The sequence below is a fragment of the Phaethon aethereus genome (assembly GCF_964289735.1).
Source record: "Phaethon aethereus genome assembly, chromosome: 7".
Lineage (NCBI taxonomy): Eukaryota > Metazoa > Chordata > Aves > Phaethontiformes > Phaethontidae > Phaethon > Phaethon aethereus.
The window spans coordinates 32,817,766-32,843,261 of NC_138583.1; the positions used below are offsets into that span (position 1 = coordinate 32,817,766).

General features: G+C 36.5%; 1 protein-coding gene across 2 annotated transcripts in view; it reads left to right on the forward strand.

Annotated features, from left to right (window-relative positions):
- The window catches only part of ATRNL1 (attractin like 1), a gene marked incomplete at its 3' end in the record, with an annotated part of 538,576 nt that overhangs the window by 279,407 nt on the left and 233,673 nt on the right, over window positions 1–25,496 (forward strand). For both annotated transcript variants that reach the window (XM_082002290.1, XM_082002291.1), the window contains exons 25-26: window positions 3,775–3,836; window positions 25,284–25,362. In XM_082002290.1, the coding sequence (XP_081858416.1) occupies window positions 3,775–3,836; window positions 25,284–25,362 (141 nt within the window). The remainder of the gene's footprint in view (window positions 1–3,774; window positions 3,837–25,283; window positions 25,363–25,496) is intronic.

The window sequence follows — 25,496 nt, forward strand, 5'->3', positions numbered from 1 at the left end:
GTATCATTTATTAAGGCAGCTGGATACCTGGAAAAGTTAGACAAGCTTTCTGACACACTGGTCTTTCTTCATGTCTGATACAGAAGCATCAGACTTCAAAGCTAAATCCAAGCTGGAAGCAATCGCTCAGAGTTTAATTATAGAGCATTTTTCACAAAACAGTCACTGCAGTTCTTACCTCCAGGTCCTGATCCTCACAACTCCTTCACAAAATGAGCCTTGAGACTATAGGATACAAAAAGTTTTGGCTTTAGTAGAAGTATCAGTTTTATGGCACATTATAGTTTCCTTGCGCGTGCTTATCTCTTCATGTTTCACGGGTTATAAACCATCCATCTCTCTTTTTCATTACAACTTGCCTACCTTATGAACTATTCTTCCTCCCTCGCATAGCCCCTCTACTCCACACAAGAAAGATATTATCTGATCTAATATACTAAAATGAGCAATCTTCCCAACTTCTATTTTGAAGTCCTCTATTTTGGGCATCAAAAGTTCTTGCATGCTCAAGAACTTGACTTATTTTTATCTTGTGGAAAAAAATATTGATGCATTCAACTCTTTCTGGTTATCATAGATTCTCATAGCTGGAGTTTCACCACCCTTAGAACATTCCAAACTACTCCACAAAAATTCATCTTTTGTCCATGCCACATTGCTGAAGGTAGAGATGCTCTACTCATAGGACAGCTTTCATTCCTGGTGAAGCCGTCTCACTTCTTTTAACGAAAAATGCGCAAGGCTAAGGGAGAGATCAAACAACTTCTAGGTTTTTCTGTGAACCATGTGTTGAGATTAAGCTTTGCCCTACTGGAGTACAAAACTAGGAATTTTTATGTCATGTAATATTTTTGTTTCCACAAATTCATTATAGCTTGATAATTGAATAATTATCTGTTAGTGTTTTTTTAGCAACAAACAACAAAACTTTAGGTCAGCTACAAATCAAATGGAATTTCCAATACCGTAACCAATTTCTAAGGAAAATAAAACTGGGTAGTGTTATGAAATCAGTCTAAAGATTTTGTTGCATATCTGGAAGCCCTCAGAATATGATTCTTTTTTGTTTGGGCTGCAGTTTTGGATTGCAGTCCTTATTGTGAAAATTACACATTCTAATTAATCTTAAATTTTCTGATGAATTTATTTTTCTTTGCTATCAATAGCAGACTATTTAAGAAAAAAAAAATCCATTTTGTAGTTTCCTGCAAAACCTGTCATAATTCGTACTGCAAAACAACTTACCTGTAGAAGTATTGAATCATAGAGTCACTGAAAGCTTTTAACCCTAGCCAAACAGGTATAAGAACTTCCATTGTTGTAGTTGATGAGAAGTTTTCTAGTGGTTTCCGTAAAGGTGAGAAAATTGTTTGATAACATTTATGACAGATAGCTGTCTATAAGCTTGCCTTTGAAGAGGAGCATAGATCACGGACAGTTACTGAGATATATCTGCATCTGTAGCCATATCTGTATCTGCTATATTGATGTCAATCCTAACTTCTCTTTTAGAAATCTAATGCCCGGTGAATGAAAGAATTAGCACCTGTGCCTGAAACTGTATTTTAAGTAACGTTTTATGTTACTACAAGTAATCCTACTTCTATTTTTCAGTGTTGTGTAAAGCAGAGGCATTATTGTTCCTATTTCTTCAAGGGAAATATGATTTTAGCCAGCAGTTCTGTGTGTTCACTCATAGAGGCTATACATTGGCATAGATGATTATTTTCCACATGGCACTTGGCGATTCTATTCCATAGGAAATGATTGAGATTATATTTATCTTGATCTTCATTTATAAAAGAAGATAGAGACAGTATTTGTGGCAACCATAGTCTTGGTGTTAGTTCATCCTCTGAAGTATGGTACTTGTAAAAAACGCTCTGAAAAAGCCACCAGTTAATTTGAATAAAAATTGAATATAGAAAGCTTTTCTGTTTCATGCAAGGTATTCTTAAACAATTGGTTATGCTTGGGATGGCCTCTATATTGGGTCAAAGAAATCTTCAGATCGTTTCTCAGATCTTACCTTTTCTATGTAAAATAAAGGTTGCATTGGCATTACAGATACTTTGACAATTTTGTCCACTGTAATTTCTCTTCAACTTTTTCATGTTTTTACTCTGTAGTCTCTCTTCATTTTGATACAGTATTCATCATAACAATATTCTAAGTTAAATTTTCTGAGAATTTAAAATTTCTGTGAAAACATTTGTAGATTAGACTTCAGTAGTGAGTCAGAGAGTTCTTTCTTCATTCCCACGTGGGTCTTCAGCTTCTTGTCTTTCCACAGCCTCCCAGGCCAGAATGTAGGTTTTGCCCTGATCCAAACACAGCAATCTACTTAAGCTAGGCACATTTAGATTTCCTCTCTAGCGGTGAGACAGATGATACCACTCAAGGAGTTAATTAAAATAAATTATATTCTGATTCATTTCTCAAGTATCTTTCCTGATAATTTGGGCTGAGAAATTTGGTATATCTGCTTTTTGTACCGAATTCCAGAGCTCCTAGATTTGTTTGCATTGCTTGCAATTGTGCGTTATTAGTGAAGAGAAAGGAGAAATTACATTGTAGAGATGTGTTTGCATGATGGTGCCCCCCGTGCTTATTCCTGGAATGATGCAGTTTATGTGTTATTCCTTCCTTGGACTTAAGTAATCTGACCTATGGCTAGCTGTATTTAGCTGTCACAAGGCACAGGAACACCATTATAATACTAAAGTTTACATTATAGCTTTGCCCTAAGATAAATAAATATAAAAAAAAAATTCTTGACTATAATGCGTTACCATTTTGAAAGTTCACAAGTCAGCTATGAAAGGGAGTCAGAGTAATTTGGTGTAATTACTAGCCAAGATCAGATCTTAAATGCACAAAGATCTCTAAAAACAACAATTATTTGAGCAGGCTGGGAATATAGTTAGATAAACACTTTGTGAAATTCAAGGTAGAATTCTGTATATTTTCGGTCTGATAATTACACACTATGAAAAACTGAACAAGAGGAGGACTTAGGGATATTTGTAGCTATAACTTAAATATAAAGTACTGTTCTTAACATTAGCAAAAAGTAATTATAATAATCATTATAGGCTCTATTGCATGCAAGTGTGAATGTGCGTCTGTGTGCCTTAGAGGTAATTGTTAAATCTTTCTGAAAAATTACAGTAAACAGTCGAACTAATGCACATTCTGGTGAGGCTGTAAAAATGTAGCCTAAAAGAATATTTGTTACTTTGTCTTTGAAGTAAATTACTTTAGAAACAGTTGTTTTATTATGCACCTGATTTATCTGGGTTTTTTTCTAAAATTAACATACGCATTAATTTTAATATTTTGCAAATAAAATATTTAAAATGTATTCATTTTAAGCACAAGATGGTTTCTGTCATTTCTAAAACCTTGTTTCAGTATTGTTATTAAAATGGAAAATGCTGATGGTTAAAATAGTTGACTATAAAGACGACAATTTGTATCAATATGATTTCTTAATATTTTGCATATTGTTTTCGTTGTTCATATCAAGCAAGTTTTACATGGATATTTCTATTAACTTTACTTCAGTAGAAAGACGATATTCCATTGTTTGTCTTTTGACACAGACAAAGATACGGGAGCCAGTTGCTCATCTCGCTTTATGGTAAATGCAGGTGTGTGCACACTAGACTGAAATTACACTTGAAACTAATCATCCATGGAGCCATAAAGCCCTAGCCGAAAAAGAGCTGTTGACTCTGAAAATGTTGTAATTTGCTTTTATTTTATTTGCAGATTGCCTTCTCACAGCACAATACTATCATGGATCTGGTGCAGTTCTTTGTCACCTTCTTCAGGTAAATTGCTTTTTCTGTCTTCATGCTGATTCTTTTCCATCAAACCAATACCTTAACAAGCTTCTTAATCTTAAGAAATGCCTGCAAGGAAGCCTTTAAACTGTGTTCTCTAATTTGCACCAATGGAGGATCCAGGCCATTGCCCTGTAACTACAGGCAGCTGCTGGCGTCTTTCATATATTTCATATTCCATGGCACGGTCTTCACGCTTACTTCATAAGGATTAGCTAGTCGTGTACCGCATGTTACAGTGATTAAGAGAAGCCAGCTATACTGACTTAAACTAGTAATTTATATGTGTGAAGTTTTGGTAGACTCTTTGAAAGAATTATTTAAAATGATGTTTCTGTTCAATAGCTTATTATTTTTAATAAATCACCCCAAGTCACTACTAATGCTCTCATGTGTTAGAGATTAATTGTGAAAGGCAGTAGGGGATTGTCCTGGTTTCAGCCAGGATAGAGCTGGTTTTCTTCACAGAAGCCAGTGTGAGGCTGTGTTTTGGATTTGGGATGAGGAACTGTTGATAATGTGCTGATGTTTTGGGTTGTTGCTGAGCAGTCAAGGACAGTCCAGCTTCTCGTGCTGGGCTGCCAGCGAGCAGGCTGGGGGTGCACGGGGAGCTGGGAGGGGACACAGCCGGGACAGCTGACCCAGACTGGCCAAAGAGATATTCCCTACCATACGATGTCATGCCCAGTACATAAACTGGAGCTGGCCGGGGGGCGGAAATCGCTGCTCGGGGACGGGCTGTCGATCGCCGGGTGGTGAGCAATTGCTGTATTGGGCATCACTTGTTCTTGTACATTCCTTTGTCGGTGTTATCATTGTTGTTTCCTTCTTTCTTTCTGTCCTATTAAACCGTGTTTATCTCAAGCCAGGAGGTTTTTTTTCTAATTCTCTCCCCCGCCCCACTGTGGGAGGGGGAGTGAGCGAGCGGCTGCGTGGTGCTTAGTTGCCGGCTGGGGCTAAACCACGACAGGGATGCACATTTGGTTGTGGCAGCAGTGCAGGAATTGACTTCAACTGCAAACGGACAAATATTCTAGGATCTGAGTAAACTCCACTGAAGGACTTCTTAAAAGTTCAGCTGCCTTATAAAATGTCACAAACTTGAATATACATGGATTAGTTACGGTGCTTGCTGTGAAGATATTCCCCAATAACCATGAAGTGTACGCAAAATATGAAGAGTAACAGACAAGTATGTTCGTCAGACTTTCTGTATTTCTAGAAATACCATGAAGTTATTTCACAAGTTCACAGTACAGCTTTTCTGTTCACTTTAATCACTGTGCTCTGAGGAACTGTACCCGAAGAATCAGATCCTTAAACGCTGTGGACCAACTTCTGTCAATTGCTGTCACCAAAAAAGGGGAAGAAATGAGCAGACTCTGACGTCTTATGTATCCAATACATTGGCTAATGGGGAGTGGTTCAGTAGCTGATGCAAAGCATCCCTTTTCTTCTCTTTCACCACAAAACAGAGCAATAAAATGCTGGTTTCCTAAAGGTCGGTCCAGTAGTAGTTTGGGTTTTTGGTGTTGTTTTTTTTTTTTCTGGGAAGTCAACATGATCCAAAAATCATGATGCTCATGCAAATCTTAAGATGACAAACTCCTACAGAAGAAAACAAAGTCTGTCCAAGCATGATAGAACAGAGGGACCCTGTCACAAATAGAAGAGGTAGTCTAAAAGGAAGTTGGTTTTGCTCTGTGCTCTAATGCTGGCTTAGAAAGGGGAACTATAGGCTCTTTGATGGTGAAGCCATCTCTATAGATATATTGATTAGCTCTCCTGGTATGATGGTCTATCTGACATGGTTTGTTCTGGGTAAATGTGAACTTGCCACGATCCTGATGAAAGAAGAGACCTCTCTGCCTGAACAATAAGCTAATTGGAAGCCAAGACCAACGTAATCCCCCTTACAGAGAGGAAGGTTGTAGGATAGATGGCAGCTATCCTACCACTGCCTTTGACTCAGCCCCACTCTAGTTGAATACCAAGGCTTTCAGCTGGCATTCAGTTCAACAGGGGCTTGCAGCTACCTGTAGCAGAAGGTTCATAATCAACCTTGGGAACCTGGTTGCAGAATTTGTAAAGAAATCAGGAAATGCTGTGTGTAGTGCATTGCTGTAATCCAAGCAAGGTACAAAATCTAATGAAAGGACATCCTCCAAAGGCACATACAAATCAGCCTAAGGTTTGATGGTTGTGATGAGAAATAGGGTGTTTATCCAAATATATTTTAAAATCTTGATGTAAGGTCATATGGTGCTCTTCTACAACTGAATTGGTACTAAGGTGTCTGTAGACATAAGTCGGATGTCTAGGAGCTGGAGCTCTCATATTGTCTTTCTAAGGAAAAAAGATAGAAACAGAAAGAATAGCACACAGTAGATTCACACTTTGCAAAGCAGAACCGGAGGGGAGAGGAGCTTGAGTTGGTTCTGAATGAAATGACTGCATGAAGAAAGTTATTCCATTGCATCGTGTTCCCAAGTTGATTAACCCTGCCAGGAAGGTTAGCCCAGGCCTATTGCTTGGCTAATTGGCTCTTTCAAAGACATGAACCGGTACTTTCTGTGTGGGTTTTTTTCAATGTTATGCCCAGAGGCATGGGGTTTTCACAGGTGTTAGAAGTCCATTTATTTTCTTACCACAGAACCAAAACAATCATGCATAACATCACAGCAAGACTCCTGACTCGTAACTGCTGCGAATGTAGCATCCTCGCTGACATCGGAGCTAGCAAGTGCTAGGTCAGTCCATGTAAATGATCCAAAGAAGAAACTGTCAGGTTGTTCATCACTGGACTAGTAGTTGCAAGTAAATGTAAATAAGTGTGTCCTTTACAGAAAAGCAAACTGAGAAATTTAGAATGAAAAGCTTCCAGTCTAGACAACATTAAAACTTTCAGTAGATATTAAATTGGATGTTGTTTCTGTGGGATCACTAGTCTAAACAAGCTGCAGAATATTTCTGATAGGAAAATGTAACAATAAATAATTTACATTTTTTTTTTCACACTAGTGGACGGAGTTAGTCATACCCAAAGACAGCATCGATACATCCTCTCCAAAGTGGTTGATAGTGTTCAAGCCTTTATCTGAAAATCTGGTTTCAACAGTTTGTAGTCTAAACAAAATAATTTTAATAAGGGTTGGTTGGTTGGTTTATTTCTTTTTTTGTTTTATTATTTTTTTTAATTGCATTGAAATGCAATATATTAAAACAGTGGCAAATTATGTTGGTAACAGTAATAACCCAGGTCATATTTGCTAGGATTACTGACAGAAAAAATAAGTGTGTTTAAAGACAATTTGAATGTGCTTGATAACAAAACATTTTTCAACCTGCTTTGATAAATGTGCATTTGCATTTCTCCCATCTAGTATTACATTTTTCATATTTCTGAGCACATGGTATAACCCTGTTCACCCTGGCTGCCTCACCAAACCAGCAAATAGGTTATTTGACAATAACAGTTTTTTTAACAGCCATTCAAAAGTAGAGTTTAAAACTCTTCCTTTATAGGGTGTGTGTTCCAGAGTAAAAGATGAAATGCACAGTTTACTGCTTGAATCGGAAACATCAAAATAACAAGCATTTTTAGCATTTTCCTGAGATATCAAGATCAACAATTTTAAAAATCTATTGCTCTGTAAGGAATGTATTTAAAACTATACATAATAAAGCATAAAAGCTTGATTAGATCTGCAATTAATGCTTGGTCTATCTGTTATTATATGTCCTAGAACAGAAATATTATACAATTCTATTGTGTATATAATATACAATTGTATATTATACAATTATATACAGTGACAGAACTGTTATTGTGTGTCCTAGAACAGAAAAGTTATAGCAATAAAGGTTATTTTATAAAAACAAGCAGAACATTACAGAAACTGTAGTGCTCCAGAGCATGATATTCATAGTGGAAAAAAACCCCTATTTAACTTCATTCTTTTTTTATTGGAAGGTTTCCTTGTATCCACTGGTTCAGTGACCTTTCCTCTAAGAGTAGAAATGCAATCAGATATGTAAGAGCAGTAACAGATTCCTAACAGTCTTACGGAAACTATGGCGTCTGTGGTGCTTTAGTTAATGCCTTGAAGGCCTTTAGCCGTCACACTTTTTTTTTCCACCTGCTTTGAAGCAGTACAGATCTCATTAGAAAATTTCACAGGCAGCAAATGTGAATGATCTTTCTTCTTATACTGAAGAAATGCAGTCGCCACAGTGAAAGAAAGGCTAACCCTCTATTACCCTGACCAGTAAAACACTCAATAAGCGAAAGCCTGGGTTTTCTTTCTAAACTATAAATGATAAAGAACTTTTCAGTGTTTTTTCAAGTCTTACATGAATATATTATTTTAGTTGAGTAGGTGCCGAGGACATTTTAGATGTTTCATAATGGTATATGAAGTATCTTTAGTTTCTGTAAACATTATTTACTGTCTTTAGATCGTAGTTTATCATGCATAAAGTTGACAATGATCAATATTTGTTAGTTTTTATTTTACGCGATTTGAATAAATCCAGAATGGAGACCCAAGAAACTCTTGATTTCTAAACCTGCTTTTAAATAAAATTATAGTTAAGAATTTATAACAGTACTCACGCATTTCTTGGAAATTTGTATCAGGAATCTGAAGCAGGAATTCTGGTAAGAAATGCGGTTTTGTCTCATAATAAAAAACCAGGCAAACATGAAATAGGTGCAGGTGACAAAGGTTAGCTATTAATATTTTTGTGATAGGTAATGATATGCAACAGCTACTGTCTTAACTATTTTTATAAAGCCTTTTTCAAATACATGGTACCAACCACGGGCTCTGTCTCTGGGCGTACATCTTTATGCTCTCAGAACGATTCCTTCCATTGTCTCTGGTTCTTGAGGTGGAGCTGCCAACGGTGGATTTTATGTCTGGCTGGAATGGTACACTTTAGTCACTTTTATAACTTGCCTCCTTACTATTATGAATTACAAAATTTCCAATTTATAATAAGTAGAGCAATATTAAGTAATAAGGATACTTTGAAAGTTTGAAAATCCATCTTTTGTGCGTGCTTTAAGAAATTCTATGAAAAATTATGGTCATTTAGGATCAGGGGTACGTTCTTTCTGCCAAATCTTTTTGCAAGCTTTACAAGTGAGAGAAAACAATATTCAAAATATACCTAGTGTTGGTTGCACAAGGAAGGGATGGCCATTTAGGTTAGTACGAGGACTAGTAGCATGAGCAACAATAGGGGTTGCAGCAGATACCGAAGAACCAGATTCGTCACCCTCGTGTCTGCGTACCTCGTGACTGTGTGCCAGAATCTCAGAACGGTCCTTTCAGTTGCGTTTCACGCAGTGGGAGTGGGCGGCTGCATTTCAGTGGGTTGTACCAGAGCTCCTGAGAGCTTCCGTACCTGAATCTGCCGTTCAGGGTGTAAATTTGCAACAGGTGAATTCCTTGTCTTTACCGGCATCCTTTGGTGTGTCTGCCTGGCTTCATGACTTGCTTTTGTTAAAATAAAACATGAGACATTAATGCTAGATTTTGGCATGCTCAGCTTTATGAGATCGAATATTGATCGCTGTAAGAAAGACAAAATGCAGTGTGTCAGGATCAGATCACGTCCACCATGGCTGGGTTCTAGGAAAATGCAGAAGTCTTATAAATCTAAATTAGAATATTTTCTGGTAACGTGAAAATCCAGTTATCTTGGCAAAATGGATTTTACATTTGGGGCTAGAATAAAATTGATTTTTACTTAGTGATGCATTAAACAGTTTTCACCTCACTTAGAAGCAAGTAGTTGTTTGACTTCCACTGGGACTAGCACGTCCATACTGCAGTGGGCAGTCTGAGTTGTTTTGTTGTTTTCTGAAAAAAAAAAATGTTCTTTTTGAAATTGTGGAATGTAGCTTTGCATCTTCCGCTCTGAATCACTCGGAAACCTTGTCATCGCTGTAGAGTTATTTGAGGTATTCATATTTTCTGAGAATGCAGCCACTTGTTCTTGGCCTGCAAAGGAGATTCCCCAGTACCATTGGATGGGTTGCTTTTCAAAATAATGGATGAGTCATTTAATCCCTTGGTGAACAGAACTGTTTTCCATTATTTTATTCTTGTTTTTCTTTTTTCTGTATTCATCCTTTGAGTCATTTAGAAATGTATGTGAGTGCACTAGTGCTTGCTGTATTTTGATTTCAACACATACTGTTCCTCAAAGTACAAAATGGTTGCTTAACTTGATATCTGAAGATGGCCCATGTACTTCCTTGAGGTACAGCAGATACGGGTTTTCCCTTCCTTTGAAGAGGTGCATTTAAAATTTTGCATTTCTCACTCTCTCAGCGAGAGCTGTTCGTTGTGCCTGGTGAAGTGCTCAATCCCAGTTTCTCCTCCGCTCATAATAACCAACTCCAGAACTTCTTTCTAGTTAAGTGCAGAGCGTTGTAGGGTGAAGGTTTTGGTGACAGTAACAGGATTTGAAAGATTTCCTTTTTTTCTAGTCTTTTTTAGGGGAAAAAAAAAAGAATTTCTTACATTGCACTCTTCATTGTGTATGGTGCTGTAGCCTAGCACTCCAAAAGCATTTTGTCACTTCTGCTTTTATAAAATCTCATTAGAATCAAAGCTGCCACTTATGTAGTAGTGTTCACCCCAGAGGTCTCTGGAGGTGGCACCTGACATATACTTCCCAAGACTCCTGAAGAAAGAGTGTCTTTTTTTGAAGACTCAGTACTTTGCAATTCCCGTACTCTGAGACAGTTCTGTAATGTTCTCCTTTCAGGGACGTGTCTTTTTACAGCTGCATTATATTTTGTTTCCTAAGAAACATCATATAGATAATTCAAATTGTGTTTGTGTTTTGATTCCCTGCATTTTATATTGTATTTTTTTAAATCCGATTAGTCAATTGTTTCCTTAGACTAAAACAGTGTTGGCGCTCAGAGCTATTTGTCTTCTAGAGTGCTTAATCCTGGTCACTTTTTTATGAAACTGCCATCCACCATTCTAGAACAAAAGAAACAGAACAGGTTTTCATCTGTGATAAATGGACTTGAAATTTTGCTTTTGTCATTTTAATTCAAAAGAAAAGCAATTCTGTCTTCTTACGACAGGAGATACGTGCCAGCTGCAAAGTTAACTTCAGAAGTTTGTTTCCAGCTGTAAGTATATAGCGAAGTGGGGCGAAAGCTGATGAAGAAAAATAATAACAAAATATAAAGGAAGTAAAAAATATTAGGGATTTCCTTTAGGCAATAATGTCATTGGCCATTATAGCAAGTGACAAGCAGCTTTCTCAAGCACTCCGCCAGTCTGTCTCTGCAGACGCAGTCGGTGTGGCATGCTGTGAAGTGAGCGACATCGAAGAAATGAGCAATCTGTTTATGCCAGTAGAGAAATATTCAGTGTTCGGTTGTAATAAATCACAGGAAGAGAGAAAAGAGAGTGCTGGACTGTGTGTTATGCTGTGGATTTCATAGATATTAAAATATTAAATGTACTTATTACTTTTGAGAAAAGACATCTAAGCTCAAAGGAATTAATCTAATGAGCTTTTTTTAACAGAATATTAATAGAAACAATCCAGTAAAATTTCCTGGTACCAAATGAAGCATTTTGTGTGGATGATTTGGGGTGTTTTAATTTATTTATTGGGATTCACGAGCAGGGGGGCTACATAAGAAGCAAAATTATGGAGACTCTGCTGTGGACTCCAAAAGCCACACTAAAAATTACATGTTAAAAAGTTGTTACATTATCTGTTGATCATTTTAAATCTGAATTTAATTTGCATATATGGCCCAATTATGTTCTATATCATCACTATTTTTCTGTCTTCAATAATTCTTTGTGATATTTTAGGAAAACCCTCTACAGTTTCAAAATTCTATTTCTTTCCTTACACGTCTTGAGTCTTTTCTGTCGAAATTCAAAATATCATGTCAAGGGGTATCAGGGGTTTTACGTTCTGTATACAGTACAATTACAGAACAATAATGATGCTTCTTTGGCCTGGAAGTCTAAAAATCCTTACTGTCTTCAGGAAAATTTCATTCTAATATGGCTTTCAGTAAGGAGAGTTATGACTTTCTTACACCTACCATTTTTCCTCTTTGGAAATGGTATTGGAAAGGTTACATAATGAAAGGAAAAATCCTTTAGCAATCTTTTAAATTGCTTGATTATATTTGAGTCTAATATGCTTAACAGTGGCTTGGTGACTCTCTAAATATATTTTATATTTGTGTGATTTATTATCAAAGGATAACACCTGCACTAGAGAAACTGTGTGGCAAAAGAAAAGAATGAGGGAAAAGCCTAAAAAAAATTATTGAACTGATGTGACTTTTTTGATTTGGAAGGCTGCTGAAATGTGACATTGGTTGGCAGTCCTTTTTCCCCAAATTCACTAATTGACCATGATTAGAATAGATGAGTCTCCTTTCCCCCCCCCTTAATTTTAAATCTTAAATTAGCATGAAGCAGCAAAATCATTGCAAAAAAGCTGAAGTGATAGCACAACGATTTTGAAATAGAAGCAATGTATTCAATTTCTAATTATTCTTGAAAGTTACCGCATAAAATATTAAATTCTTGATTTCATAATTTGTCTGAAAATTTCAATGGGCATAGATTATTTTTTTTTCCTTTTTAGTTCTGGGGGCTTTATATACAACATCACTTGTTGAGAGAAATATAGAATTTTTCACCCATGAAGGGTAAAACCATAAAACTATATGAAATATGAAAGTCTTTTCCGTGGGTAAAAGAAACATAATCACACTTTATGGGTGTGATGTCCTATTTATTCTATGGAGATTAATTTCAGTTTATGTTAGATTAAGCCCCTTTGATTGTAAATCTTCTTTATTTGCTGCTTCAAAGAGGTGAAAGGAAGAACTGCCGAGAGCTGAAGTTCACATCTAGAGCTTTATTGCGTAATATATTTCAGAGTCCTTTTAAATGGTTCACTTTAGTTTGATATTGTATTGGCAGATGAAATGCGAATGTTGATCTTCCAGATAGCATCCTGATGTACACTATATCTATTTTCCCTTTTTAGTTGTATATAAAGGCTGTTCGCATAATTGATCATTCATTCATACTTTAGTAGTTTCTGGTATGGTTTGTGGTATATATAATATGAAAAGACAGCTTTATGTATATATGCATGAATTATGTATGTAGGAAAATATAACTATAAATTATGTAGTGTGCATATGTACCTTCTATAGTATACATTTTAATAATTATTTTATTTAATAAAGTTATTTACCCCCCCATTTTCTATAACTTTTTGTAAACATGTACAATACTTTTTTTCATAATCATTTTCCTGCAAATAACAAATATCCCCCTCAAACACATTTATTTCTTCCTTACCTTCAAGAAGTATTTTGGTGTTTCGTTGCACAGCAAAGACCAATAAACCCAGGCTCTGTAGAGGCAGTTATCAGAGATGATTTTAAACTATTACAGGAGTTTATGCCTCAGGAGAGGAAGGATTAAGTTGGTTTTCTACATTCAATATATATTAATAAATTATTTTATATGAATGTGGTAGCTATTCTTACTAATACACTAATATGTGTTATATTTATATTTCATTGATGCTGCTCACTTTAAAATACAATTTATATAAAATGCAGTTGATACCATTGATACTTCAACCTCCCTGTTTTCAGTTATGCATTCGGAGCTTAAAGTGCGAAGCTTTATTAATACCATTATTGAAGTTTTAGTTTATTATTTTACTTAATTTTGCCCTTCTTCCTCAAGAAAATTATTTTGGTTACATTTCTAATGGGAATTTTAAATATGCTCCTCTCGAGACTTACAGCATGCAGTATACTGTTTTTTTAAGGCTCATTTCTCTTTCATGTATTTCTCTTAACTTCTATAGAGCAGTCCAAATGTTCTGTGCCACACCAACATCCAGTGGTGCTGTGGGAACCAGTCAGAAAGTTCCATGGCACAGGGGTACTGCTTTAATTTGCCCAGGACCTTTATTTTGGCTCGCCTGCAATGCTCCAGTCCTCCAGGGCCAAACCCAGTCTCCGAACAGGAAGGCTGCTACCATCAAAAATACTTACCATGGCCAATGGGCCAGCTAAAGGCGGCAAGCATCTTTTCCTACAGTAATCTTCATTGCTTCCAAAACATGTTACACTCTACATGCAAAAGAGCTGGAGCACCTCAGCCTGTGTAACTAATCCTTTCTTTACAATTTGTTGTATACACAGGCATGCATTGTGCTACTAAGTGTTGATATTTGGGTGACTCAGTCCATGGATACCTACACTGTGCTGCCCCGCTCAGTGTAGGTGCTCTGCGTAGAAGTACTTGAGTAGAGGCAGCTCATAGACTTTTCTGCGATTTTTGTTGTTGTTTATATTTATCTAACATTCTCTAACTCCATTCTTCTCCCATTATACCTACATAATTTTATTTTTATATATATAAATCATCTGTTCACATATATTTCACACAGGTATACTTAATTTTTTTTTAGTGGAGTCACAGTGTACATACATAAGTGGTCCAGGTTTCTGTGGTGCAAACTTCTTGGATATTTTAGAAAATAGTGTGTTGTAATAATTCAGGCTTGCCTTGTGGAAGGAATGGTGAGTTTGGATCACACGTGTCCTTACGTACTGTTTGGTTCTTGTTTAGCTGGGCACCTAGAGATGCCCTGGTTGTTAGATAGTAAGAGTTCCTGAAGAAAGAAAAAAGGTATGAACTACGCAGCAGAATCCAGCTGCAGCAGGTCGATGGTATCATCTCATGATCACAGTCAAGTTAGAGTTGCTCAGGAAGCACCTAAAAGCTAGTGCTACCTTTGTGGAATTGGAATAAATTGTTTGATTTGGGATTTCAGAATATTTAGCATATAGACACGTAGGAGGTGATTTCTTAAAAGGGCTTTCCTTTGAATACTTTTTAAGATAGAGCTGTAACACAGGTCATATGCTAAAAGAAATGATACTTGGATCAGCTACTGCTAGAGTATATGAAATTCCACTACCAATTAAAAAATGCTATGTCAAGTTCTGAGATTTAAGTACTATCTGCCATTAAAAAAAAAAACAAAATCACTTAAGAATTTTTGCTCATGTCTGAGTGTGCCCTCTATAGTGGCCAGTGTAGTGATGCAGTTATGTGATATCTTGAAAGCTAGGCTGTTTCTGAGATTTCAGTAGGGCTCTTTTCTTTAAAATAAGTTAGAATATCCCTGTGTTTTCCAGGTATTTTTCTTCATAAGACCAGGGAATAAGATAATTGCTGAGGAATTCCTTTACAATCTTCCTGCCATAGTCAATAATAGCCCTCCGAGATAGAAGTAAATTTTCATCTTCATATCCATCTACTCTGTGGGAGATGAAGTTCTGTAGAAAGATTTGTTACGCTGATCTGCCAAACTTTTTCTTTGCTTCATAAAAACATGCAATCTCTGATTCTAACATAGAGAAAAACAGGAATTTATTATTACGTGGGAGTAGAGTCCTCCCCCATCCCATTGCCTCTGAAAATATTTCATCTATAGAGCTCAGGATCATCAGTGATCAATGTCTCATACCAGGGAAATAGGGTGTGTTGACATATACTTTCTGAACTGAATTTTCACTCAGCAGCCCATGTACTCTGTCCACGGCTCCATCCCAGCCTTCCTTCTTCCTTTTATTTTATTCTGAGAGATCAGTCCAAGCAGAAGTATTCAGTTTGTGTGTGATTCTGAGACACATGTTATGAAAATAAGACTTTCAGTATTTTCCTACACCAGGAATAGGAAATTCTTTAGATGTGGTCTCCCGTTTTCCTCAGTTAAAAGGACTGCTCTGTTACTAGGTGGAAATCTTCTCAAAGGTTTCATGTTTTCTTGGGGTATAACTTGAGACTGCAGTTATGATACTTGACAGATGTTAGGCTGGCATCGAGGAACACTGTGTTGAACTGCAGGAATCTGAAATCATTGAAACCTATTCTTTTGTGTTTGGGGTTTTTTTTTGTTAAATACATGTTAAATACTCTAAATAGAAAAGCTTATACCATTTAACGGTTGAGTTTCTTCTGAATTCTGATCCCTATTGTATACACTGTCAGCCTTTTCTCACCTTAAAATAACTATGTATTACTGTTTTCTATACCTGCAGAGCTGCTCACGGCAATTACTTTGCTGTGTGAACTGCAGAAAAGGGTGTACAGATCTTCTCTTGCTGTGTTTAGTTTTTGCATATATTAAAGAAAAGCACTTTTAGTTGACTCTCGTCATATTAATGCATTTTTTAATCCATGAGATAAGGTATATCCATTATGCCCTTGTAATGTTTGTAAATCCTTATTTAAAACCTCATTTTATGAACTGCATCTCTGTGCAGATGCTGTTCCTGTTAATCAACCATGACACAGTAAAACAAATCTAATGAGGATATCCTTTACCTTACGTTCTTACCAAACGTAGGGTTCTGCCTGGGAGGACCAGGTTAGTAGAAGTCCATATATATTTCTTTTTAACTGTTATTCTGGTTTTGATAAGGTGGTGGACATGTGAGAATTGAATTTCAGGGGCACTTATGTGACTTTCATGAGACACTTCACGCAGGATTTATTTATGGGACTACATGGGTTTTCAGGACTGCATCCAAAAATAACATTTTAATCACTGTCATCTGGATAAGAAGAATTATGCATGTAATTAGTTTCAAATGAACTTGAAAGGTGTTAACTTGTGTAAATTCCATTTGAGAGAAATAAATATAAATTTGCATTTAAATGATTTTTAGAAATACTTGAAGTTTTAAATACCATCATAGATAATTTACTTCATTATTCAGACATTTCTTTCACTTTCCAGTTCAGAAGGTGCAAACTGAGGGCTTGAACCCTTTATATGGCTTTAAGATTAGAAGGTTCAGAGTTGAATTAAATTTCCCTTGGGTTCCTTTGTTTCATGGAGTAACTGTGGGGAAAAGATGGAGCTCAGGAGCTACTGCTTTATTCAAACAACAGAGGCAGAAAAAAAAGAAATCTGGTTGTGACAAATAGGGCATTTGTCAGAATGGGACATAGATCTAGGCTGATGGAAAAAAACCCAAACCTGCCATATTTAAGTATGTGCAACAATAAAATATATATAGCTGAAGAAGGAAAGGTTGCAGCTATTAGCTGCTCGGTTCCAGAAAATGGAGTGTGGGGTGCAGCCAGTTCGTGGAGCTGCTGGTGCTGGAAGTATTTCCCACAGCTAGGAAGAATAAGAGAGGGACATTCCTGAGTTGCCTGGATGTAACGCTGGCTGAGTGGGCAGCCTTCCACCGGCTGTGGCAGCCGGAGCTCCCTTCGGCCAGGAAGCAAGCAGTACCGGCTGGTATGTCCTGGCTCCGCAGGGTCAGCCAGGAATTATTTCCCTGACCACGCACACTGCACCTACCGTGGGCTGGGAGCTGCATATCCTGCTCCATTGATAGCCAAGGCTGCTTTCCCTCTGGCTTCACACATTTTTATTTGGAACCGTAACACTTCATTCTCGGAATCATTCGGAATTGCTAATCCTTGAAACATTCCTACTTATAACAGTGTTTGTAAAACTGTGTGATTCAGAGAAATTCAATTAATCATTAAAAACATAAAAATTTTAATACTGCTCTCATGCATATCAGACTCCTAATATTACGTTTACAGTGCTTTGCACTTCAGATAATCCTGTTGAAATCTTTGGAGCTGCTTGTCATGTGTATATTAGTTAACAGAAGTAAGGATGGCTGAACCTAGCACATCATAATCATAAACACAATGTTCTTGTCAAGTACAATGAGAGAAATCAATTGCTGTGACAATAATTGCTATTTGAAGTCATGGTTTTAGAAAAATTGTTCAATTATTTTTATTTTAGAATTGTGCTTGCTTTATAACATATCAATTAAAATGTGCTCTATTTGCCGATAAAAAGATAGTAAATAATATGTCAGAAAAACAATTCTTAGAAAAAACATGTATGTGATCTCTTAGGAAACTTTTCATTTAAAAAAATTAACTTAGATATGAGACTTGTTTTCTTTGCATGTATCTACATGAAAAATCTTTGCCTTTTTGGTTTTTTTTACTGGATACTATTATTTTTTCTTCATGTTTAAAAATACCATAGTTAGTATGAAAGAGAAACATCAATACACTATGCGGTCACTGTTAAGATTGCTCATTAGCAAAGTGTAGATTTTTGTGCTATTGGCAAAGAAAATGAGATTAAGGGGCATGAGGCTTGTGGATCTAGAGGGATATATAACTATTGCCTCACTCAGCACAGCAGGGTTCAAGTAGCTAAGCATCAGTTGCCTTGATGGCCCAACTCCTATTTTCAAAAAAAGACTTGGGAGGAGCTTTTAAAATATGTGTGAGTATAGGCATGTGGGCAGTCACTGAGGCTGCTATGCACCTAAATAACTTTATGAAAGTAACCTTTGGGTGTTTGTGTCTCTATTAGTAAGCAGTGTGGACAAATAAGAGAGCATCTCTTGAGTAACGATGCCGACATCCGCGCTATATGCATCTTGTCATTCTTCCGCTTTGGACTAGTTCTAGGTTAGTTCCGTGGGCTGGAAGTCCACCTGCGTCTGGAATAGCCTCTGCCCATCTTCCAATTCAGCTTCTACCCGATGAGCTCCAAGATTGCTCTGCAGTATGAGCCAAAGCACAGCAGCGGTGACAATCAGGGGATTCGTTCCAAAGCCCACGCCAGCTCCGCGCTAAACCAGCAATGCAGGCACATCCCTAGGAACCTAAGGACATGGCTACCACATGTGTTTGAGCGTGGTGACATCACACTAACATATAACAATGTTAGCGTGATGCTGCAGTCAAGCTAACAGACCATTAGTTTTCCTGCGAGTTGTTAGAACAGTCTTGACTGGCACAGATAGGCTTCTCCCAAGGTGGGCTTAACCGGAGATGGCTTAGGGACTCTGCACTACGCTCAGCTATGTGGTGGTGCTGCTGTACTTGGTCCCCCTGAGTAAATGCGATGGGTGCTCAAAGGAGAATCCCACGCAATTTTTAATTTTGATGTAATTAAAAGTATAGGAGATTTAAGGTAAAGTTTTAAAAAGGGTTTGTTTTCATCCAATGTGGAAATTTATACTGAATTATTATGCAAATTAGTGGCTTAAATAAAATCATAGAAACAACAATTATTCATGCATGAATGTTTACAGACATTTTAATTTTAATTTCCAACTGCACATTAAATAATAAGAGAATGAGAAAAGAAATAGCAAAGGATGGAACATTTTGTTTTGTTCCGTTTACCTTCCATTTACAATATTGGTCCATAAAATATTTCTATTTAATTCATGAAATAGTTCCTTTTACATCATTGCAAAAATAAGCAAGTTATTTAATTTTAACGCAAGTAATCTTTTGATACAATGTGTAACTTATTTATAGGCATTAATATGTAATGAGAAAAAAGAGGAATTCTATAGTGTGTTTACAATGCATTCACAGAGCTTAAGGCACAAGTATGTCATTAATTCATCTAGTCCAACCACACTGACCATTACATTTCACAGATTTCCCCCTGTATTTATCCCTGTAATTTGAGTTTGTTTAAAGATGATCTACAGGTCTCATTTTATTTTGTGGATACCAAGCAGCAACATATCCACTAATTCCCTTTACGGTTTGTGAGAATGATTAATCTTAGTTTTTGGTCTGTGTCCTAATCACACACAGAGAAAATCGTTTCTCAGTTATGGAAAACACTGCCCTGTCACTGCCCAGCCAGGTCTGTGGACTGCACTAAATATGTCTAAATATGACCTCCATACGTTAAAAATTTACTCTATACATTGCAAACATAGTTATGCAAGCAGCAATTACTCCTTACAGTTTTCCTTTTCTGTGTTCTATTAAATCAGTATTTATCTTTTCATAGTACTTAGAGCCCTTAGGTCATCTGTCTAGCCTAGACCTTACAGCTAGACCCTGTTCTCTTGCAGCCCTTCCTTGGCCACTTCCCTCTGCTGCATTGGACGTAAACTACTTATGTTCTGGGGTTCCTCTTCAGTTCATCCATTCTCTAATTGTTTATTGTCTCCCACTTAATACTGAGACGATAACTTTCAGTCAGCCAGTAACACATGCCACTGGTGATGAATTGCTCGTTTTCAGTCATACTTTTTTAGTGTTTCCCCCTGTTTTGTTCCACGTGGTTTGAAGGGGACAACTGTGCACAGCTGTGCTGTCACCTTCCAGCAGATCATTTCGTCGTTCTAGAGATTACAAATTCCTGATAATGCTTGGGCTGCTGTAGTTTTAAGTGTGTCTTAGCATGATAATTGTCTTGTTGGGAAAAATTACATTCATAAGTGCAGAAAGTCAGTCACTCTATCTGTACTCTGGGTCAGCATGTCATAAGCCATCTGTGTTGCAAAGGCATCTATCTGTTTATTCAGAAGTCCTTCAGAGTTTCAACTTGAGAGTCAGAAATGATGGACCAAATCTGTGACCATGTGGACGAGTCTGTGTAAGCACATTTATTTTTTGGACTCCCTGTTTACCATCCATCCATTTTCTGTACCTTAGATGATGTGGTCACTGCAGCATAGTCAAATCTTTTTTCAGTATATGTAACATTATTTTATGGTACAGAAAATAAATCATAATAACATCTGAATTTAATTCAAATGTGTCTGCTTCCAGCCATTGTTTCTTACCACGTATTTCTGCACGAGATGAATGAGGGCCTTGGTATTTTTTCCCCATGGAAACTCATACACACTGTAGGCAAGTCACCATTTGATCTTTTTGAAAAGTGAAATGCTTGAGCTTGTTAAATCACTGTCAGTAAAAGATTTTCTCCAACCTTTGAATATTTTTTGTGATTCTTCTCTGTATTCTCTCCATGTTTCCAACTTCCCTTAAAAAAATGCAAATACCAGAATTTCAAGAACAAGTCTGATAGTATCTGATTTGGCAATACCATGTAGAGTGATAAATTTATCTCCCAAGTGCTGCTTACTACTGCAGACCTGAGTATGTAAGGTTGTTTTAACCCTTTTTGTTTCCGCATGCCAGCAGCAATTCATGCTGAATTGGTCATTCACACTGATCTCTAAATTATTTTAGGAATTGCTTTATTCCAAGCGGAATATATATCCTTTGCGCTGTAAATGAGGTCTGGATTCCTTGTCCTTGTAAACACAACTTATCAGTGGTTGTCTTTAAAAATAAAATAAAATAAAACAAAATGAAATAAAATGAAATGAAATAAAATTGCTGCAATAGGTACAAATGACCAATTGGCACACTATGATTTTTTTTTGTCCTCCTTAACATTAATCTTTTTTTTTTTCAGTCATTGTATCATGCATGGACATCTCAGCTGTTATATATCAATTTTATCAAAACTGACTGGGTCTGATACTTTGGAAACCTTGCAAACCCATCTAGAAGTTCCCTCTTCTGATGTTGGTCCCCTTCTGACAATTGCTTTTTTAGTTGTCAGCTGGCCAATTTTAAATTCATTTATTTTGCACTGCACTGATCTCTGTTTTGCCACACAATTTATAATTGTGCTTTCTTCTCTTACATCTCTGTCACAAGAAGGAGCTAAGAAGTATACTGGGGGATTGGAGAGCATCCAGCTATACCTGTCCTGCTGTTCCACTGTTTTCCTATGATGTTAATGTCTTTATCATGTCTCACTTCAACTCCCTATTGCTTCAAAACTGAAAAGAGCTTATTTCTACTATCGTTCCGTTCCCCTAACCAAATTGACTGTACTTTGTACTTTTTAGGTTCAACTTAGGTTTTTGAGATGAGGTAATGGGTGCTTCAAGATACAGACATACTATAGATTTATGCACTGGCATCCCAATGCTTTCTGTTTTGTTCTTTATTCCTACTCTAATCTCTTCTGACATCCTATTTGCTGTTTTGACTGCCACTAAACATTCAGTTGATATGTTCAAAAATGACTTCAAGAACACTTTCTTGAGTGGTAATTGCTAATTTAGAACCTATCATTGTGTATTTGTAGCTGGAGAGGGTTTTTTTTTTCTTGTGCACATTGCCTTCAGTTCATTGGCACTGAATTTCATTCCCTTATTTTATTGCCAAGCCACTCAATATTGTGAGATCCTTTGCAGTCAGCTTTAATTTTTATTGCCCTAAATAAACCAAGGCTATTATCTTACCACAGTCTGGAACCAGGATAGTTTGACAAAATCTATTTTTCATGTCTATCTTCTCTTCGTTAATATGAATTTTGACACTTTATTTTTCTTCTGATTATTTATATTTAAAAAAACAGAGAAGAAAGTTAAATATGTCATGTTTACTTGCAAAGAAAAGATCATAGAAAAGTGTTAAGTAAACATTTCATGTTATCAATGCTGTAATTTTCATAATGTATATTATTTTATGGGTGTGTCTCTGAAACGCTTATTTCTGATTTTGACTTTGCACATAAACTAAACCATGTTTTGACTGATGACAGGGAAGTTCGATGTGTGACCCAGCTCCGTGGACATACAGAGCACAGAAGCAATTTTTCTGAAGTTTTTCAGTCAGAATTTTCAAGTTTTCTTCTTCTGCTAACTTAAGAGAATTGTTCAAGAAATTAATAAATGTGAAGAACAGAATTTTCTAAGGAAAGAGATTCAGTTGCTGGTCATAACGAAGCAGTCGCACAGTGCAAGGCTCTCTTAATTTCTTGTGTCCAGCTCTCTTGAACGAGTTCATAATTTCAAACAGAATTGCTGATGTTTCCCTAATTTAGCTTTTGTGGAAGGATTATGGAGGAGAAGAGTAAGTGATATGGCTTACCCTTACTTCATGCACAGCATGCTAATTTATAGCAACATGTCAGTGCTCTGATGTTGCCTTCAAGTGTCTGTTGCAGTTATTAGCTAGACAGTACAGTATATGGTAGGGAAAACATTTCTGGAAAGTAATATTTGTAAGCAGCTATTGGATTAAAAATCTTAAAAGATGTTGCTCCAAAACTGGATTTATTCTGGTGGTCAGTGGGGATTTTTTTGTTCTGCTTTTCCCTAGACACCAAATATAAATTCCCAGTCAACTTCTACTTGCTTTCAAAGGAGACTGGAGAAAGGGAGACAGTGAAAGACACATTTTAAAAAGTGAAATCAGTGCATCAAATGGAGTGATGCATTAAACAAAATGGTGAATGTTCTCTGATGATCAGTTTCTGTCATAACATCCTTTGTGCTACTTAGATATTTTGTCATAAAAAACTCTTCAGAGAAACTCTTCTAGTAAGAAATACTGTGTTAATAAACTGGTGTATCAATTAAAATGTTCTTACGGCATCTCACTCCTTTTGGTGACCACCCATGTAGAAAGATGATTTACACTGAGGTTCATTAAAGTGTAAGGTTGAGATTTCTCTTCTGAATTCCCTAAGGTTCTTGAACCAGCAGTTGCCCTCTCACATTCTTTTATTAGAGACCATTGACTCTTCCAACGATTTTCTATCAGCAGAATGATTCTTAGATATGCTGAACTGTTCTGATCCATTGATCAGAACCAATCAAAATTCCAAGTACCTTTGTTTTTTAAAGGATCTGTGCCAAGAACCAATAAAAGCTCAACACAGTATTTAAAATGGCCCTACAAGGAGAGAGGAAGAATATATCTTCCTTTCCATAAAAATCACTAAGTCCCAAAGAGCATTAAAAAACTCCTAAAAAAATGCTGGTCGTTGACATTGGTTGTTAAGAGGAGAGTCAAAATTTGCGCCTAAAACAGACCCTTTAACTGTTTTTTCCTTTCAGGTTCAGAACAATCAGCCTTCTTGGAACTAAGCAGACATAAGTCTCTTAAATAAAAAAGCAAGCTGTTAATTTTATTTGAGCATTCTGTGCCCAAACCACTTTATATATTTGGTACTTTTCTCTTTCAAACTTGGCCTCACTCTGGCATGTTTTCTCAAGGGTGTTCAAAGAAGAAATTGATGATAAAAAAGAATTTTGAAAGCTTGTAGTGAAAAGACTTTTAAGAGAATAAGGTGCTGGTAGAAAGCCATACTGTTTTGTATTACTTTAACCATCAAGGAAAGCTTGTGTTACGGAGACCGACTTTTGAATATACTCAGAGCATTGGTACTTTTGGCTGTCAAATATTCAGTGGTACAGCTGATTCTGTTGCTTGCAGACCAAGGCATGACTGGGTGCTATTGGATTGTATTACCTTAACAGTAACATTAAACTATAGATGCCATAAACAGGTTTCTAATAGTTTCGATATTGTGGATAAATATTGAATGCCATGAGCTGTTACTTCTGGAGATGTATCTTCTAGATCATAATTTCAGTGCTGTTTACAGCATGATACAGGGAAACATTGGTGTTACTGCATGGATAATGATTATACTCCTCTGAACTATACTACTTCAGGGAATACTTGGTTATTTCTCATATTAGTGAAAGAATAAATTTTGAAGCTTTTTGGCAAAAAAATGTACAGATGACTAGTATAATTCAATAGTTACAGGGTTGTATTAATTGCAAACACTTTGCACAGCAGATTTGCTAACGTGACTGAAAGTTCTTCACACAGCACGAAAATCCAGACACTTTTATAAAAAACTGACTAAAAATTAAAAGATCTTCTGACTACTTACATTAGGTGTAAACTTTAGAAGCCTTTTGTCAGTAACCAGAAACTCACTAGAAGAGGTTAAGAGTTCAATGGTCTTTCTACCATAATCCTTTATAGACTAAATGTTACAAACACAAAAATGTTGGAAGAAGAAAGAAGGCATATGCTCCGACTGTGAACTGCAGAAGTTTAATAATTTTGATCTTTTTTTCTTCTTCTTCTGTTGTGTCTTTGGGACTGTAATGTGCTAATGTTCTTCGGGATGTTTTCCCTGGGCAATTCACCATAGAAATACTCAATTTGAGAAAACAGACCTATTCTCATGTGCAAACCCGGTTCCTCAAGCTAGTTATACTTGTACTATATAGTTTTAGTTATACTGCATCGTTATTGTTCCTGCATCCGAGGAAATTATTCAGAATTCACAAACTGAGAGAAGTAGAAAACGGTATAATTTTTTTGCCATAGTGCACTCTTTTCTTCCATCTGCTAAATGTGGAACATGCAGAGCGTATTTGTTGAGACTGTTGTGGGTATGTGGATGGTTACAATAGAGCTTATCCCATGCTAATGGAGACAGTAGTAGCATTTTATGGAGACAACCACAGCATCAGAATTGTGCATTCTCTTTTGACTTTGAATGTGGATGCTTGACTGTTGTTTGTCACCCTGGTAGAGTTTAGTTTTCCTCTATTTTTGTGGATTTTTTCCACACTTAAATGTATTTTTGTTATCCTAAAATATCCTTTGATATCCTAAAAAAAAAGCTTTTTCAGACCATTATGTTACAATTATTTTTTTTTTTTTTTTGTAATTGCAGTTGTTTCTTATCGTTACTGCTGGTAGCCGCTGTCGTTTGGAAAATCAAACAAACCTGTTGGGCTTCTCGACGGAGAGAGGTATCAATAACTTTAAGACTACTGTAGTAGCTTTATCTTTCAGAATAAATTGAGAACTTTGATGAACAATCACACCTCCACTTTATCCTGTATACACAATTTAAATATACCTCTAAAGTTTTGGTTTTTTTTTT